Source organism: Polistes canadensis, unplaced genomic scaffold (assembly GCF_001313835.1).
Source record: "Polistes canadensis isolate GaletaPanama2010 unplaced genomic scaffold, ASM131383v1 scaffold_181, whole genome shotgun sequence".
Classification (NCBI taxonomy): domain Eukaryota; kingdom Metazoa; phylum Arthropoda; class Insecta; order Hymenoptera; family Vespidae; genus Polistes; species Polistes canadensis.
This window is the reverse complement of record NW_014569728.1, coordinates 27,386-46,799: the sequence shown is the minus strand read 5'-3', so window position 1 is coordinate 46,799 and position 19,414 is coordinate 27,386. Positions and strand designations below refer to the sequence as shown.

At 29.8% G+C, this 19,414-nt stretch overlaps 2 protein-coding genes across 3 annotated transcripts in view; one reads left to right on the top strand and one right to left on the bottom strand.

Annotated features, from left to right (window-relative positions):
* Positions 1-82: 82 nt before the first annotated feature.
* LOC106789360 lies at positions 83-5,338 on the bottom strand. The gene is made up of 7 exons (XM_014753501.1): positions 5,212-5,338; positions 4,794-4,946; positions 4,579-4,729; positions 4,228-4,355; positions 3,834-4,124; positions 2,724-2,966; positions 83-2,572 (listed from the first exon to the last, which is right to left on the bottom strand). The coding sequence occupies exons 1-7, from the start codon at positions 5,336-5,338 to the stop codon at positions 2,451-2,453; spliced, it is 1,215 nt and encodes a 404-aa protein (XP_014608987.1). The 3' UTR covers positions 83-2,450.
* A 1,499-nt stretch (positions 5,339-6,837) lies between these two features.
* The window catches only part of LOC106789370 (BAI1-associated protein 3), a 27,760-nt gene continuing 15,183 nt past the window's right edge, over positions 6,838-19,414 (top strand). For both annotated transcript variants that reach the window (XM_014753520.1, XM_014753519.1), the window contains exons 1-3: positions 6,838-7,084; positions 13,851-14,344; positions 14,962-15,275. In XM_014753520.1, coding sequence (XP_014609006.1) covers positions 14,159-14,344; positions 14,962-15,275 — 500 coding nt within the window. In that variant the 5' untranslated portion in view covers positions 6,838-7,084; positions 13,851-14,158. The remainder of the gene's footprint in view (positions 7,085-13,850; positions 14,345-14,961; positions 15,276-19,414) is intronic.

Here is a 19,414-nt window from a genome sequence, read left to right as displayed (position 1 = left end):
GACTCTTATGATCGGCTAAAAAAAGAAAAAAAAGGAAGGAAAAAAATTACGAAAAATATTGGAGAAATATTTGTTNTATAATAATAATAATAATATTAATTTTAGTAAGTTTGAACGTTTGTACTTTGAACAATTTTTACTCTAACTATTCATTAGGTTGACTCTTATGATCGGCTAAAAAAAGAAAAAAAAGGAAGGAAAAAAATTACGAAAAATATTGGAGAAATATTTGTTGTTGTTTTTTTTTGCTTTTTTTTTTTTGTATTCCGATCAGACGCGTCAAACTTTTCATATAATTCAATGAAATCATATATTATTATCGTGAATTTGTCATTACAAATTGTTAATAACTATTTAAATATCGATTTGTGATATTACGAGAGGATCCAATCGAATGATAATTCAATCAATGAAGACTGCTGTCGATCGTATTCATTTTCATCGAATATTTTCATTTAACATTCGATTAACGATTGGAATATATGAAAGTTTATGTTAATTAGTAATTTAGGTTTACTCCTAGCAGTCGATTAAAATGTTACATATAAAAACGTTGTAATTAACATAACTAATGCCGTTATGAATGTTTCCTGGAAAAATAAAATAAAATAAAATTCTTCAATTTATATTCATTAAATGTGAAGGAAGAAGAAGAAGAAGAAGAAGAAGGAGAAGGAAATAAATATAATAAACTATCCGAACTATCGATCTCCACGATTCTCGCACGCCGTCTCATTAAATCGACTAATGACGTTTTATATGCTTCGTAATTAAAATAAAAACAAAAAGATATTGCAATGGAAAGAAATTCATGATCGCACTTGCTAACACTTGCTCGGATATTTTTTCGAATTATTACAACATGCTTACGTTTTATTCGATCAAGACTTCGCGTGTATATCTAATCATTATTTTTATACGTTATTCAAATTAGGAATATTTTAATACTATAATTACGTATACACGTATAGATGAGTAAATACGACTGTACCAATGCGTTTTTCTATTGACGAATTGAAAAAAAGACAATTTTGTTCATCTTAGAAAGATTAATTTAATAATAAATATATTAAATTATTTTTAATGATGAAACACTGAAGCAGACTCATTGGAAGATCTCTCTGATAAGAGTAATGAAAAAATTATTCATTAATTAAAAATTAATTAAAATTAATTAAAATTAATTAAAATTAAAATGATAAGATGATACTTTAATTGACTGCTAGGAAGATTTGTTTAGATTTTATAATACACTCTATAATGTCTATATTCATTAATTATTTCATTGATTAATAGGAAGATAACGATACGAATTATATATCATCTGATATTACGCAAGAAAAAACAAAAATTCATGCCCTATTTCTCGTTAAAATTGTTTAACGAAGTATTAATGTTTAATCTATGATATTTTATGTATATATATTTAAGTATATACAAGATGTGTTCTGTAACTAATGATACAAACGAATAAGAAATTGATTAAAGATGAAAAATCAAGTCGAATATGTCGAATCAAATTTGTTCGTAAAAGATTTTGTTTTGGAGAAAAATAATTTAGAATATTAGTCGAGTATTTGTGCATTTGACTGAGCTTGCAATTGTGGAATCTAAAAAAGCCAAACATAAACATCTAAAAAGATAAACATAAGAGTAAAATCGGTACAAGAGATTCGATCATATCGACAATTTTTGTCAAAATATTAAGAAGCATAAAAATGATTCTTCGGAATATCCGAGAATAAAATAGTCAAATTTATCGAATTGAAATTGAAATAAATGTATACGTAATACTCGATAAATTTTTAAACTTACGTTTAATAATCTCAAATGCAAAGACTTATGAGTCTATGACTTTTCGACTGATTTTTTTAATCATGTAGAATAATCATACTTTAAGTTTGTTTGTATCAACCAGTTACAGGAAAATTTGTTTATACACACACATATATCGTCGTGTTATTGTGTGAAAATATATTATATCTAAAAGATGCACTATTGTCGTATGTTACACGTGTATTTACGATTCGCATGGTTGGTTGGTTTAAAGTCTGATTGATCATTTCTTTAGATAATAGGTGCAACAGGAAAAAAAAAAGAAGACAAAATAAAGAGAAAGAATAAAAAAAATACATAAATCAAAAAAGTGTGAGCGTAATAAAATAATCGAATAAAATGAATTATATGTCTGAGATAAAAAAAAAATGTACAAGCGTACAATGTACGTTTACTTGCAACAAAATAAGAAGAAGAAGAAGAAAAAAAACAGATATAAAAGATAATATAATATCCGCGAGATCCTATTTTTTAATCGGATTAACATCGTCCTAGTATTGATTAAGAAAACTTATAAAATATTTGGAAAGATCTTGAAATAAACTGTGGACCCCTAAGGATTTGAATAATTCCATTCTTTCATTTTCCAATTGGATGTATACCTCAAAAATACCTTACCTTAATTTTGTCGTGCACGGTTGTTGAACATAATTTAAACAAAAACCTCTATTTCCAACATCATTCGGTGCTTCTATTGCATCCGTATGAAATATTAATCTGAAAGGTTTAACAGTGCCTAGAAAAAGAAATATGATAAATAAAGAATTTTAATAAATATTATTAAATAATATAAATAAATATAATATAATTATAATATAATAAAATACAATATAATATATATATATATATATATATATATATATATAAAAGTAAGTAATAACACTCACTAATGACCGAAGATGAGTTTAAGTTTTGACTCTCGGCATTAAACGTACCGCCGCACAATCTGTCAACACAGGTGATTGACATCGAAGGAGTTCTACCTGCGTTAATCGCACAAGGTATCATCAGGTAGTCTGTTTGACATGCGGCACCTGTCATCGAAGCTATTTGCGTTCCTTGAGTATTACCCGTTAAAGTAAACGCGTTACTACGAGACATTTGTCCTGGCCCACTGGTTACCATAGTACCTGTAATATTTATTTATATCTTATCGAATTTCATTCGACCAATAGGAAGATATTATATCCGTGTATATAAGACAAGTTATACGCACTTTGGATAACTTTCAAATTATACGTTATATTATTAAAAATCTTTTCTTATCAAAGTTATATAGTATTCTCTAATACAAACTAGAAACTAGAAACTTTGTTTTGTTTGTATCTTTGATGATACTTCTCTAATTAGTTAAAGTTAAACGGAATCAAATCTTCGATTAATCAAAGTGATTATTCTGTACATATCTATATATATATATTTTATCTTAATTAATAAAAAATAAAAAGTAAAAAAAATAAAATTATTATTCAAATACGCGTATTAAATCATATTCTTTAGAAGGTATAATTTAAATAATAAAGTTATGCAAAGTTAATATGTACATGACCTTGTTTAAAGGATCGAGCTAAAAATTACGGAGGAATAATTTGAAAAAGTTAATATTGCATTTTTTTTGTTTCCATCGTTTATTTTCGTCAACGTAACTTTATAACAGGAAACTTTTATTTTATAACGCATTAAATATAATCGCCCGACAAATACCTATTGTTATATTCAAAATAATCTGTTATTAATGTGAACACACATGTGCATTTATGACTTTTCAAGAGTCAAAATTAGTTGGAAATTTATCGAAATATTACATTTTATTGCTAATAAAATCCAAAATTTCACTTTATATCAAATATTTGAATAAATGACAAAAGAAAAAAAACACATCCCCTTTTTTCATTTTTTCCCAATCGCATTCGTAACTCTTGAAAAAGGATTATTTTATAGTATTATAAAAAAATGAAAGAGAAGGAAAAAAAATGATATGCATTCGTTTGTCGTACCTTCGTCAGAACAGGGCATATATTGTATACCACAAAAGTTTTTTTCCATTCTGATACATATACTGTAATCCTGATTGGACAATTGCAATCCTGTCGTCGGATCAAAATTGAATGATTTTATTTGTCCTGATACACCGGTAAAATATTGCAAACAACCTTCTTCAGCTCTGTAAATTGTACTACAACGAATCTGTGATATTCGGACTTTCCAGGATCGTGGAAAGGAATTTCCGCTCGTGACGAATGTCAGTGTAATGGGATTAGTTTGGCCTACACCAGCGTCAATGTACACTGCGAGATCAAAATTTGACAAGAAATATTTGTTTATTTGCTCAATGAAGAAATAACATTTTATTCCCGAGCTCGCGTATAAAACATACAAAATGTAACTTACTGTGATTGCCATTATTGGTTCCACAAATGGTTGGCACTGGATTACCACCGGAGACAATAAATTGATCGTACGTGCACAAATTGTTCGTCGTCTCGGGTCCTCTTATCATAAATTGTACAAAATCTAATCTAAAAAAAAAAAGAATTTAGAAAAGATATTATCTTTTACGTTACATTTATATGCGACATAAAATATAATATATTTTGCTTTTTAAAGAAAACACGAGTGATTCTGGTATATGATATCATTTGAAATATTGTGAAAACATATATATATATATATATATATATATATATTTAACAAATCATTATCGTAGACATAACAGAGGATTAAAAGATATGTTTATATTACCTAAATTGACACACATCTGGATTTGACTTCAATAACGTCAATTGACACGACTCGGTACCATCGAATGTCGATGGATAATTTGGATTAACAAAGTATGTATTATTATCGTTAATTGTTTGTCCGCACGAGACCATTACTTCAAAATAATAATCTTTTATAGAAATAAAGGTAAATCTGTCGAAATAATACATCATTCAAATATAAATATTCTTTACCGATACAACAGACCCCGTAACCGTTAGCACAAATTCCACTGGATATACCACCACGTTGTGAACATTCCGTCGCTGATATGCATGTACCATTTTCACCGTTCAAACCACCGCAAATATTATTTTCAAACCTTACCACGGTGAACAGTGGAAAAACTGAGAAGTTGAATAATTAATCAAAATATTTTATTGTTATTAAGTTGTTCGGAAAATCATTTCGTTTTGTTTTTTTTCTTTTTCTTTTTTGTAAAAATGAAAGACAATTTTCTAATGATAACTAAATATTTTATTAATTATAATAAATAATTGTTAATATATTATTATTAATATTTTTTAGTGATATATAATCTAATAGTAATAAAATGAAATTTTGTAGCCAATTATTTTGTTCCTTTCTTGTTTGTTTTAACGATAAACTTACGTCGTTTTTCTCTGAAACTTTGTGCCGATTTAATATTTTGAAGCGCGTGCGTCTCCCGATCGTAAGATTCTCGAGATCGATTTTCGTTAGTTTGCCAAAAACGTCGTACCTGCGGAAACTTTTGCATTTTCCAAATGTTCCAGGCATTAATTTCGATACTCGCGAAAATGAAATTCATTAAAAAAAAATTAAAATATCGTTTGACGAACATTACGGACAATTCAAATAATCAATCGAATCGAATATCTTGAATATTTTAATTAGAATACTTGACTGTTCAATTTGTTAATACTTTAAGACGTTACTCCGAGTGTTACAGATATTATACTAAAGACTGGAATCACAAAGACGCGAAATTAAGTATAAATACTACGAACGAAGAGATGATTTACACGGTCAGCGTAAAAAACTACGAAACGATTAGACAACAAAATTACCTCGGAGAAAGTAAAGCGTCATTTAATTGACAAATAAAAGCATGAGTTGTCTAGATGTATTGTATTTATTTTTTCGAGCATGATAATTGTCGCTTTCTTCTTTCTCGCGTAAGTTATAATTGTTTGCCATTAAATAGAACGTAGTACTTTCCATTCACATATATTCCATACGAATACTCTCTACTACGATTTTCAAATACTTTCTCTACTCCATTTATCATTTTTTCATAAACATTCTAATGCTTCAGAAAAAAAAAAACAAAAGAAAAAAGGAACGAACAATGAAATAACTTTCAATAATTATAACGAAATTGCATATGTTTTTTCAAATTTTACTATTAATTAGGGATATCTTAAAAAATGTATTATTATGTAATCAAAGTAAACAAAAAATACAAATGAAAAAATTATCATATTAATTATCATGAATTTCAATTGAATTAAAATAAAAAGTGTGTTAATTGTCAGTTTGTTAACTTGTTTTCGTACAGATAATGTAACAACAAGTAAAATAAAAAGAAAATAAAACAAAATGAAATGAAAAAAGAAGAAGAAAAAAGGAAATAAATATATATATCATTGTAGTTCGCGTAAGATGAGATTCGATTAAGATTTAGTTGGGGGTAGAAATAGGGTTTTAAAGGGAAAGAGGTGACGGCAAGCAAGCAAGCAAGCAAGCAAGCAAGCAAGCAAGCAAGCAAGCAGGGCTTGCAGGTAGGAGCGTAGGTGAGCTAAAATAGATCGATGGACGGATGCGCACGCAAATGTACCTCCGATTTTGTTGAGTTGGTGTGTGTGTGTACCTTGCCTGCAGGGGTGGTAGCTAGCTAGCTAACGGCTAGGTTGGGAGGAAGGTAAAAAGAAAAGAAAAGAAAAGAAAAGAAAAGAAGAGAAGAGAAGAGAAAAGAAATGAAGAGAAAAGAGAAGAAAAGGAAACTGGGAAAGCATTATTCTCTATTGGAATGATATAAAATAAAAGTAAAGATATCGAAGAAAAAGCAGGAAAATAGGAGGCAAAGGGAAGATGATAAAAGAGTGGGCTCCTATAACGAAGAAAAGAGTCGAACCTCTCGAAGGGTATAGGCACGTTTCTCTCTCTTTCTCACCTGTTTACCGGCAATAGGGGTGGCTGCCTAGGTACGGTGGTGGCGGGGCGGGGTGGGGCGGGGTGAGGTGCTGGTGCTTTGGCGGCGGCGCTACAAGTGGCTGGATTCGTAAATTGGGAGCACACACGCGCGCTTCGTACGGTGCTCCTCGTACGGTGCTCCTCGGACCTTCCAGTTTCCTCTTCGCTGCTTGCGTAGACGTGTGCACGTTTTCTCTACCCTTCTTAGGATACCCTACCCCTCGTCGAGTATCAAGAATATTTTCCTACCTTCTCTACTGGGACACATCCAATTTTATTCTACGAACATTCGTTGTAGTTTTTTGTTGAGGTGAGTAACTGAAGCATACGAATTTTGTTTTCTTCTTTACATGATTTCTTCCTTTTATTTATTTATTTATGTTTTTTCTTTTTTTCTTTCTTCTCCTTTTAACTTTTACGATGCAAAATTCTGCGTTTCGATTTAAATGATTTTGACTAACAACAAAGGTGATTAATTATATGTGTGCGTGCATGCGTGCGTGTATATATTTGTGTACGCGTACCTACTTTGTCGTTTTCTCTCGTTCGGGAAATAAAATCTTTGATTTTAATAAACGCGTAAAATGCGTGCTTGGATTCTACTAATTCGATTTAAATGGCAGCTTTCGAGGAGATACGCTACTTGAAATTTCCTTAGATCATGCCAACGCACTGATATTCTGTTACAAAGGGTCGACAGATTCTTTTTTATGTCGTTTAAATTTCATTAAGCTTGTTAGAAAATTATATTCATTAATTTAACTTACTCTATATAATTAATTAATTAATTATTTATTTATCGATTCATTTATCTCTAATTCAAAATGAATTGTTTAACCTCGATTGATTTTTTTTTAATTATTAATCGTTCTTATTAATTTCTATTCTATTAAATAAAACAAACAAACAAAAATATAACAAAACGGATACAATTATCTATCACATTTCTAAATTTAAACTTGTTTTCTCGTCGTATACACGAGAGGGGAAGAGAGAAAGAAAAAAAAAAAAAGCAAAAGAAGATAAAAAAAAAAAGGAAAATTGAATAGACAAATGATGGTCGTCGCGTCGTCGTCGTCGTCGATGCAATTCCTAGATCCGTAAAATCGATTCTCGATTTCGCAAACGCCAAAGGCACCCTTTGCATTAAAGCCTAGCGACTACTATGGACCCGTATTCCAATATCGATACGATACGCCTTTTCTCCCTCACGAAACCGTTGCAAATGAAAGATTTATTGGGACGAAAAAAATTCACCTACGGAGTAACGGAAGCGAACAACTAAAAAAAGAAAGTATAAAGAGAAGAAGAGAAAACAAAAATAAAAAAAAAACGAGGGCGAGCCCTCGCAGGTGGGGGTTAGGTGGTGATGGCGATGAATAAACTAAAAAAAAAAAAAAGAAAAAATAATTTCAAAAATAGTATATATCGAAGGAAACGTTTGGAAAATATTTAATGTTGTTGATCGTAATCAATTATTTTAAATAATTTTGTAATCATGACGAATACGCACGAGCAAACAAACAATCGTGCGAGACAATCAATTTTGATCTAACGATAAAAAATGTTTCTTCAAACAATCGTACACGTATGATAAATGAATTCTATAGAATATTGAAATAACAAACACTATCTAACAGTTCACTTTTGACAATATCGTGAAAATTATATATTGAATTAATTTAGTTTAAAATAATGTGGTGTGTGAAATAAATAATAAACTCATTTTTTTTTCATTTTGACTTAGACCACTTTCATAATTATGTGGGCACATATATATATATATATTAAATAATATAAATATAGAATATAATATAGAATATATTAGAAATAAATATAGAATATAATAATAATAATAAAATATAGAATAATTATGAGAAATAATTTTAATAAAATAGTTTCCATCGTATGCGCGTAATAAAACATTCGTTTATTAAGGAAAGAAAGAAAGAAAGAAAGAAAGGAAGAAAAAATAAAACAAACTTTTGCGTATAGCTTCGCAAATATCGATCATTTTTGACGCGTGTATGTGTCTGTCTGTCTGTGTGTGTGTGTGTGTTTCCAACAACCTCGCGTGACTACGTTCTACTTTTTATTTTGCGATAGATGATGATCAGCTGTCGATCTTTTGCCCGATGAAAAAAAATAACGGGGAAATTACAAAAAATAAGAGGTATAAAAAAAAGAAGGGGGGGGGGTAAAGAAAAAAAAAAGAGAGATAGAAAAATAAAACTCTCGGGAAGAACCGTGTATGATACATCAACAAGGAATAAACGAACGTGCATGAGGATATCAAGGAAAAAAAAAAGTTTTCCATTCGTTTAACAATTATCGAATGTTCGAGTTATGAAAGGATTCGTTAAGCACCGATAATCTTTTTTCTAAAGAAAGCTTAACAGTTCATCTGCATTTCCCTAATTTTGTTGTTGTTCGCGATTATTGGCAGATTGATATATTGAAATATTATATATACGAATGAAACGAGAGCATAGCACGAATCGATAATGACGATGTGTTTCAAAAACCAAACAATAGAGAAAAATTAAAGAACGTTTTGAGTTATTCTATTTTATTTTCTTTATTATTTGGATAATGTCATTTTATTTCTTTTTCTTTGTTTTTGCTTTTTTTTGATTTGAGTATATCGCGTCAGAGAAACGCTAGAAGAATTTTTTTTAACGATCAGATTTGATCAAATTGCCAAACAAGACCGGTACTTCACTTATACGTATAACTACGATTCATTCAAAGTAATCTCGTAATACGGTCTTTAGAAAAAAAAAAAAACCAAAATTGAATTAAAAATTTGTATTCATTTCAATTAAGTACGATATAATAACGTGTTGCGAATGAGAATTATAAAAAGTTAATGCGCTTTAATAACTATGTTAAGAATTTTGCGCATCCATTTGACGATTGCTTTTAGCTGAAATAATAATAATAATAATAATAATAAAAATGTTTGGCAAGTCCCTTAAAAGATATTTCGTTCCGAGATTAAATTCGAAAGATCAAATGAATAAATTTTCTTGAATTACATCAATTTGTATGATAAATATCATCGTTCTTTTGAAAATGTTTTCAAAATGTTGTAGAATTAATAATACTGCAGTTGAAACAATGCCTGACCTTTAAAATGCATAATATTACAGAGTAGAATTTGTTAAAGCGGGTTTTTTACTAAGTATACACTTTATTTTATCATCAAGGATTAATTGACATTTTGTAGAAGAAGGAAAAAAATGAAAAAAAAAAAAAAAATTATTTTAATTATCTATAAAAAGAAAAAACAAAATTTTTAATTTTTATTTTTGAAAAGAAAGATCTCTCGATTTGTAAGAAAAATAATTTAATTTTCCCTTTCACACAGTCATTTTATACACGGTGGACTTTGACGATAAGTTTTTGTTTTTCGAATCTCCTTTCTTTTCTTTTGTTTTTTTTCTGTTGTGGTTTTTTTTTGTTCACTCCTACGATCTAAGGAAGGAAAAGAAAAATTAAATTGCAGGGTTCGTGTACCTTCGAAACGTAATATACTTGCTAATTACTAGCGCTTATTGGCTATTTCTGAAAATGTGGGACACGCGACTTGGCATGCTCGACGTCACCTGCCGTGTTACTTTTTGATTTTTATTATTATTATTATTTTTTTTTTCTTTTCTCTCCTCTTTCTGGAACGAATATACTAGATTTTAGAATGATAGTCCAGCTTATCGATAAAGGAATCTGAGCAAGTTAAAGAATCGTCTCTCTAAACTTTCAACCATTGTCGTCGTCGTCGTCTTTCATTAAAAACATTTTTCCTATTACAATTAGTTTATTTTCCATATCTATTAGTTTTCTACGATGACTAATTATTTATGTACGCGACGAAGAATTAATCAAAAAAATAACAAGAAAAAAAAAAAATACTAATAATTATTCTCTCTTGTTTCAATTTTTAAGGAAAATTTATTATACTAATCGATAGGGAACTAAACTCAAATACTTAACTTATTCTAAGATACCATGTTTAGGAGTACGTGCTACGAGTTTAGGAATAGGACACTTCTATATACAGGGTAGTCACTCACTCACTCGTTTAACAATAGATAGCTAAATAATTCTTTTCGATTGCTAAGAGATATCAAGAAAATATTTTCCTATTAAATTATTTGACGACTATCAAACGGGGAAGTAATAATACGGCTGATAAAAATAACTTGTTTTCTTTTTTTTCTTCTTCTATAATCGTAATTTTTTTCGGTTGTTTTATTCGCCAAGTTTTCAAGAACGGTGAGAATAAAGAAAAAGGATATAAAGTTGATATTATATTATTCGTTTGCATATTCGTCAGATTAAAAAATTGTACATTAAATAATATTTTTGATATTGCGATTGGATGAAATTTTCCACGCGGTTATAAATTGGATACCCTATATATTTGCGTACATACATAGTATACTAGTTCGTGTCGAGTTACGTTGGTTGAAACGGAAAAAGAATACGAAAGGTTGTATATTAGTTGTAAGAGGTTTTACAGAGAGTACTTACTGTAAATCCAATTGCTGTCGAAAGTCATTAAGTTATTGAGTTTTCTGCAAGTGTACACAAACACATTCACACAAACATGTATATATATTGTATATACAGGGTGTCCCACATAACTCTAGTCACGACTTTTCAAGTACTTCCGATAACCTGATAAAAAAATACTTTCAACAAAAGTTGATCTGTTTTTGATTGACTATATATTGCAATAAAAAAAAGTTCAAAAAAAAAATTCTTTTTCTAATGTTTTTAAATGGCACTTAGTATTTTTGACTTTACAATATTATAACCCATATAAATACGAATTCAACGATATAGTATAAAATCTTGAATGAAAAATTATTATTTTATTTATTTATACACATACACACGCGGAAAAAAATATTTTCTATATATCAAGTAGATCAAATGATTTCTCTTATTTTTATTTTTATTTTTCTTTCTCGTTTTTTTTTTTTTTTCATTTATCGAATCAGGAACACACAAACTTACGTATAACAGGAGTGCTCTCAGATTGTCTTGTTACTGATCTTTTATTACGATTTAAGATCAACTAAGAAAATACTATATAGAACGTAGACTCAATGTTAGAAAATCGCTAAGGGTCATGAAGATGGTAAAGTAAATGTAGGTAGTACTAGTGTAAATCCACGTGATGGAGTGGTTGGTTAGTCAATGGTTCTTTATCGATTTTCTTGCCGATCGAAAGACACCATCATCACATCATCGTTCTTTTATTTTAATTTTTATTACTATTATTCGAAAAATCGAAAAAAAAATGTCATTATTTTCGATGTTGGAGAATTTAAAAAAAAAAAATATTAAAAAAAAAAAAAAGAAATCGCAGAGAGAAGAAACTGAAAATGTAGATGGGAAAAAGGGAAGACAAATATTTGACATTTTATGAATTATATTTGCACGAACATAATAATGTTATTATGAACATGCGAAACAATATGCATGACATGCGTGAAGATAATTAAGTATCAATGCGTTTAACCGTTAAAAGACATTTAAAAAATAACGTTGATTTAATTGCGCGTTAAATTACGACTAGAATTAGTATTAAACACTTGGGCTTGACTTTTACAATAATTGATAATTTTGAACAACTTATTCGCGAACAAGTTTGTGAGATTAGTTCGTTATATTGTGTTAAAAGATTCATAAAGGAAAAACCGTTTCATGGCTTTGAAGGGAATCATTTTAACGCTAAATATTTATCCCGAGTATTTTATTCCCCCACCGATGAGCAGATATATACATACATAATTAAAGAAACTTTTATAACAAAGTTGACTAACTTTTTCCAATATATTATAGGATCATTTTATTTTCTCTATGAAATCTGTCGGAAAATGAGAAATTAATTAATCGTTTGAAAAGAGAAGAGAAAAGAAAAGAAAAAAAAAAAAAAGAGAAAGAGAAGAAAATAACTTTTGCCCGAGATAACATTGCTTATGTACCCAACCATTGACAAATGACGATTTGTTTTGACACGGTCTATTATAAAATAATAACGTGATCATTTTTTATTTGTGTATCTTCCTGTATAAACGTGACACTATTATATTTCTTTTTTTGTTTTTTTTTTTGTTTTTTTTTTTAAATAGAAAATATCCAAAACTAGAAAAACGATAAAAGTGTGCTGGCTGCTATCGATATTTACATGGTCGAGAAATTTATCGGTGCGTTAAATCGATGCCGGTTCTGTAAAGTGGCGATAAGGGGGAGAGATGACTAAACGATAAAATATTATAGATTGATATCAATTTTATTGGGAATCTCGCGTTGTGTTATCCTACCAACAGACAACTACATGAATTTCACCAAAAGAAATGATATTTATTCCTATGTCGAATGTTTTCTTCGAGAGATATAAATTTTAAAATATTAAGCTTATTTAATCATTTGTCTACACCAATTTATACGTTAACCAATTACACGAGACATATTATATATAATCAGCTTTTTATTGAACAAGATCTTTTACATCTTTTTATTTTTTACACTTAAACGTATTCCGCTTTAAATTTGTAAAAAAAAAAAAATAAATTTTATCATGATGGTAAAATTTTAGAAAATTTAACTTAAAAGAAAGAAAAATAAATAATAGATTAATTGTGATTCAAACAGAGAACTGAAGGAAAAAGAAAAAAGATTTCAATACTACAATAACCGCGTTTTAAATTGTAATTTAACCATTTCAACGGAAAAGATCTCATTTCTTCTTTTCATTTGCATTTCCATTTGTACACGTAATACGTTTTCTAGAAGAACGGGGAAACCGCAACGATAACGTGCCCGTTATTTTTGCCTAATTTAATTTTCCCTGTAGCAGAAGAAAACACCTTTCCGTATTCAATTCAGGTCCTTTTCAATGGTTTAGTGGTTTTCGGTTTTATGATAAAATATACTTACCATTTAATAAAAATGATACATCAAGGAGTACAGAGTTTTTTCAAAAAGAAAAAAAAAAAAGAAAAAAGATTTTACTTATTTCTTTTTAACCCATTGATGACATTCGGAATAATTTGAATTTACAGAGGAGCCCCAATGGTTTACCGTATCTCGGAAAGATGATCTTTTTTAAAGAAAATGGGACAACTCGAATGAAGCTTCAATGTCGACGAAGAAGAACGGAAAGTGAGGAAAGTGTTGATGGATTTTGGATTGAATCAATATCATCATCATCATCGTTGTCGTTGTCGTAGTCGTCGTAAAAAAAAAATCTGTTAAATGATCGATCGAAAATAACGATCGAAATGATTTTCTCGTAGTTGATCAAAAAGTGCGACACGATAGCAGCAAGTGAAGTGGAAGAGTAAGAGAGAAAGTAAAAGAAATCTTGAAAATGAGCTTCTTCAATTCTCTTCAGCAATACGTGAGCGAGAGTGTGGCGAGCTTCAATCTCAGCCCTAAGAGATTCTCCTTCAGTCGAGAGGACTCAGCTGGTACGACAGGTAGAAGCGGTTCTAGCGGAAGTATCGTCAATGACAATTCGAGTACACATCAATCGACTCCTCATGGCTTCCCCAAGGTACCTTCGTTACATTTTTTTCTCTTATAAGTTACAATCTTTTACTAGTCATATATTTTAACACTAGATTTATACCAGCTATTTTGATATACCTATATTTCTACCAAAACCAGTCGAAATGATGAGGTCTTTCCAAAAAAAGTCCTTGATTAGGTAAAAATAGCAATAGGAAAAAATATATTTCTTACGCATACACTCAGTTTTCGAGTTACGACCACCTTGACTTAAGAAGAAAGAAAAGAAAACAAAAAGAAATAAAAGCCATTACATTTGCTTATATAATTGTGCCATCCCCCTCGCCCCTCCCAATTATTTTTTAATTTAAGTTTTAAAAATATAATTATATGAATTTTTTACTACTATTCTATCAGATCATAATTCTCTCACGAGATAGGTACCTTCAATTAACAAAAAAAAAAAAAACAAAAAAATATAAAGATTTGAAAAATATCGATTCATTTTGAAATATTTGTAAAGCCTTTTACCTGACATTTTCTTTACGATTTACAATTTTTACATAATTTTATTATAGATTTCCGAATTTAAGATAAAGATTTGAACAATAAAGAAGCTGTGTTATGTTCCTTAGGACATATTCAAATCTGTTAATATTTTAGGTTGTTCCACCGCCAGGAACGATACTTTCCTCATCCTCGCAAGTTCGTTCACTTTCAAGAAGACGTACTCTTGACTGCTCGGTTCCGTCAGGATTGAGCGTTCATCCTGTTGCCGCTGCAGCAGCAGCCGCTGCGAATGATGGTTTAGTTGTCTGTGGTTCTGCTTGCGGTCAGAGTTCTGGAAATTCCCCTTCACCACGAAGAGTTGGTTCCTTTCGTCGAAGTACAGCTGGGATCAGTTCGGATCGACCACCACTCATGTTCTGTCGTCGCAGACCATCCTGGCCAGAATTTGACATACAAGCTACTTCCGGGTAAGCTTTGCCGCCATTCCCACCCCTTATCTTCGAACATTTTCATTTCGGGATATCGGAAAGTTCTTTTTTTCATTTGTTATTAACCCCGTTATGAGCATTTTGCTCACGCTCGAATTAAAACAACGATAACTTTTTTTTTTTCTTATCGAATGGATAGTTGTCTATCTTCATGAAATTTTATCTATTTTTAAAATAATATGAATTCCTTACATTTCTCAATCCCATGTAAAGAGTTTAAACAAAAAAATTCTTTTTTCATGCACCTCAGAAATAGTAAGAGTTTTTCTCATCATGGGAGAGAGAAGCGTCAGGTCGTTAGCGGTCAGGTCAGTTTGTGCATCTTCATTGATTTACGGTTATTCAACTGAATTCCGTATAATTCGTTACTCTTCAATTTGATCCCGTTACAAGTGCAATTAATATGCATAATGTGATAATTATTTTAAGTAATTATTAAATAATTATTAATAATTAAAACAAAAAATATTGTTTTATGATTTATAAATTTAAAAAGTTATTAAACGCGCGAAATATTTGATGCGTGCGCACAGAGCGTGAGCAAATCTCTCATCAAGAGAGTAAAGACTATCGAAAAATTCACGAGAGTGCTGACGGATTAAACAAAATTCGTAGGAACCGAGCTTAACCGAGCAACACAATAATAAAAAATCCAAAAAAGTAACTATATTTTTAATCAAAGACACGATCATCGTCATTTCACTTGTTTACTCTAGCCTGGGATTTAAATTAATTTAAGATTTTAATGAAGAATCCGTAGTAAAATCGCAGCAATGAAATTGTAAGGGTTTGAAAACTTTCCGGTACTGGTCTTAATAAATGCGTCGTTTTAATGCGTCGTTAATTGGATGCTCAATGTAAATAAAAAAACATTTAGAAAGAATCATTTTAGGACACATAAATACAGACATTTGTCGTACGATTGAAAAATGTAACATCGGTAATATTATTTTTCATTATATTTAATTAGCGTATATATTTTTCATATCGTTTTATTTTGTTAAATAGCTTCTCGAAACATCGCGTTGTTCGATTACGGAAAATTTATTCCGCAAGACGATTTATACAGTCGAAATATTTCGTGATATTCTATTTCGTATTAAATTTTTTATTTTCCTATTTTTATTATTATTATTATTATTATTTTTGTGTTATTCGATAAAATTGAAATGTTGAATAAAATATTAGTTCGTGTCGTGACATAATTCAATAGTTGGGAAAAATTTCGAGAATAAAATCAAAGTTGATTCCCATATCCATATATTTATATATTTTTACGTCAGGAATAAAGAGTGAGAGAGAGAGAGAGAGAGAGAGAGAGAGAGAGAGAGAGATAATACATGCTTGTTAGATATACTTTTTTATTCATAATGAAGGATGGTCAAAGGTTATCGTCCCACGGAGAAGCACCTGTTGCAAATGGCAACGAAATACAAATTTCGCACTACTAACATGAAAAATGAACCTATTTTCTTGATGTTGTCATTCCTCTTATCGTAAGAACGTGTCATCAAAAGATACCTTGTTAAAGCTTCAAAGTTATCATCAATATCGATATAGTATATCTAGATAATAATAACAAAAGAAACTTAACATGCTTAGATATACGTATGCACGGGTATTTTATATATATACGGGACGAATTCTTTTGCACAACTCGAATAATTTTGAAATGAAACGCCTAATGAACAAATTGTTCGACGCAAAAGTTGCATAGTTTTTGTTATAAGGATAGTTGTTTTACGACCATGAAACAAATTATCGTAAAATATTCTAATTTAATAATCAAATTTATAGAATCAACATAGATAAATATATTATTTCCTTCAAATTCAAAATGATCTTCTTATCTATAATATAAGGAAAAGCAAAAAATATCTATATATTCCATTAAAAGAAAAACAAAATGTTAATCTTAAAAATTGTTAAATTTCCTCGCATACAAAGAAAAACTGATTGGCCATCATTTGGATCCCTTTGAAAGTGTTTGCCAACTGTTGTATTTTTCATTACACGAGTGATTTCAAAGTTACTTCACAGATATGCAAGTAATCCGAATAAAATGAAAAAGAAACTAATCAATTCTTTGTACATACGTAGACGTTAGTGGGTAATCAGGAAACAAGTTTAATTCAGTAGAATGTAATCCAATAGACATTGAGGCGACGATCCGGGTAAGATTTGTCTGGATAGGAAATGAACAAATGTCTAGGATAATGAATTTAACTGCCATCGTGACGCGTCTGGTATGAATGAACTGAGAAAATATACCAGATTCAGTGTAATACGACACCGACTACACTATTAAGAAATCGAATTACATACATACAGTTATCGATCCGTATTACGACCAACTCAATATCTATTTCATTCTCCGATTTCTAATCACTATTTTATTAGTAATAAATTCGTAAGAAAATATCCAAGTGATTACTCTGTTACGAGTAATATGGCACACGGGAAAGATTATAATATTATTTACGATGTTGCTAGATATATTTTCATTTAAAAATAAACATCTCATTAGTCAAATTGCTATTGATAAACAACAACAACAACAAAAAAAACAACCAAAAAATAAATAGAAATAAAATCAAATTGCACGATATATCGTCGAATTCATTTATCTATCGTTCAACAATAATTTCATAAAAAAAAAAAAAATCAATGAGTTACGTCAAATTATTATATAGCAATTTATTTTAAATCAAAAAGTTATACGTATATTATCAATTGAAAGCTTTCGTAATAAAATTGAAATTAAAATGTAGAAGAAAAAAAAAAGGAACGAGAAATCGTATAAAAGCGGATTTAATTGCTTTGACCTGTGTACACGGCTCAAATATATATTCTGTTTATTTATTTATTAGTAAAATACGTTGAGAAGCGGATACGCGTTCGTTTATTTTTTTGCTTTCTATTAGCAAAATTAACATCGAATTCGTATTTCTTTTCATTTCAATATTCCGGTATTGTATTGAACGATATTTTCATAAAGAATTTGAAAGAGGAAAATGATATTAGATATTATCGAAGAGAACGAAGAAAAATATTAACCCCTTGGCCTATAACCACGAGTCTGACTCGTGGTAAAGAATTTGTGCCATAAGTGAAAACCACGAGTCTGACTCGTGGTAAAGAATTTGTGCCATAAGCGAAAACCACGAGTCCGACTCGTGGTGAGTATATATTTTGCGCCAGTTCGGGTATAGGGCTGAACAGTTGAAGAATGGGCATGGCGCGCGACGACTCTCTTGTTTATTATGGCACGCACAATTGGCAGATATCGTGTAGGCCAAGGGGTTAAAAAAGAAGGGACGATTATTAGAAGTCTAGTCAGTCGTCTAACCGATGAATATACGTTTCTATTAAAAGCAAGTAACACGACAGAGAGACAAATCTTTGCAGATTGATTTATAATTGGAAAAGATACTCTACGCGTAGACAAAAGAGTACACTTTAATTTAGTATAAAAATCATTAAGATCCGTTTGCAATAAGTATAAAAAATATTTGCCGAAACTTTTCAAAGAGATGGCAAAGTAGGAAAAATTATCAGCATCGCATTCTTTGCCATTTTATGAACATTTTCAGATTGATTTATAACTCGATATGGTATTCTACGCGTAGACAAAAGAGTGTACTTTAATTTAATATAAGTTTCATTAAAATCTATTCACTTTTAATATAAAAAATATTTACCAAAACTTTTCAAAAAAATTGCAAAGATGCACAATTTACAGCATTGCATTCTCTGACATTTTCTGAACTTAACATGCTAAATTTATAACTTGATATGGTATTCTACGCGTTGATAAAAAAGTGTACTTTAATTTAATATAAGTTTCATTAAAATCTATTCACTTTTAGTATAAAAATTATTTACAAAGTAGTCCGGTCAATTTAGACATTTGAAGTTACAAAAATTGCCGGAAAGCCAAATTTTGGTGGAGAGCTGCAGTTTACCATTACAAATAAAGTCTGAAAAGTCCCCATCGATTCTATGTGTGCGTTAAAAGTTATTCAAGGTCAAAGGTCGAAATTTTAGGTTTTTTGGATTTTGCTCAAAAACAGTAAGTTTTATCAAAAAAAACTTCAAACCAAAGTTGTAGATCTTAA

Excerpts from the sequence above, each read along its gene's own strand:
- LOC106789360 (XM_014753501.1), bottom strand. The coding sequence starts at position 5,338 with ATGCAAAAGTTTCCGCAGGTACGACGTTTTTGGCAAACTAACGAAAAT. Across the intron at positions 4,356-4,578 it reads CCAGATGTGTGTCAATTTAG|ATTAGATTTTGTACAATTTA; the intron begins GTAATATAAACA and ends TTTTTTTTTTAG. Across the intron at positions 2,967-3,833 it reads TATGCCCTGTTCTGACGAAG|GTACTATGGTAACCAGTGGG; the intron begins GTACGACAAACG and ends TAAATATTACAG.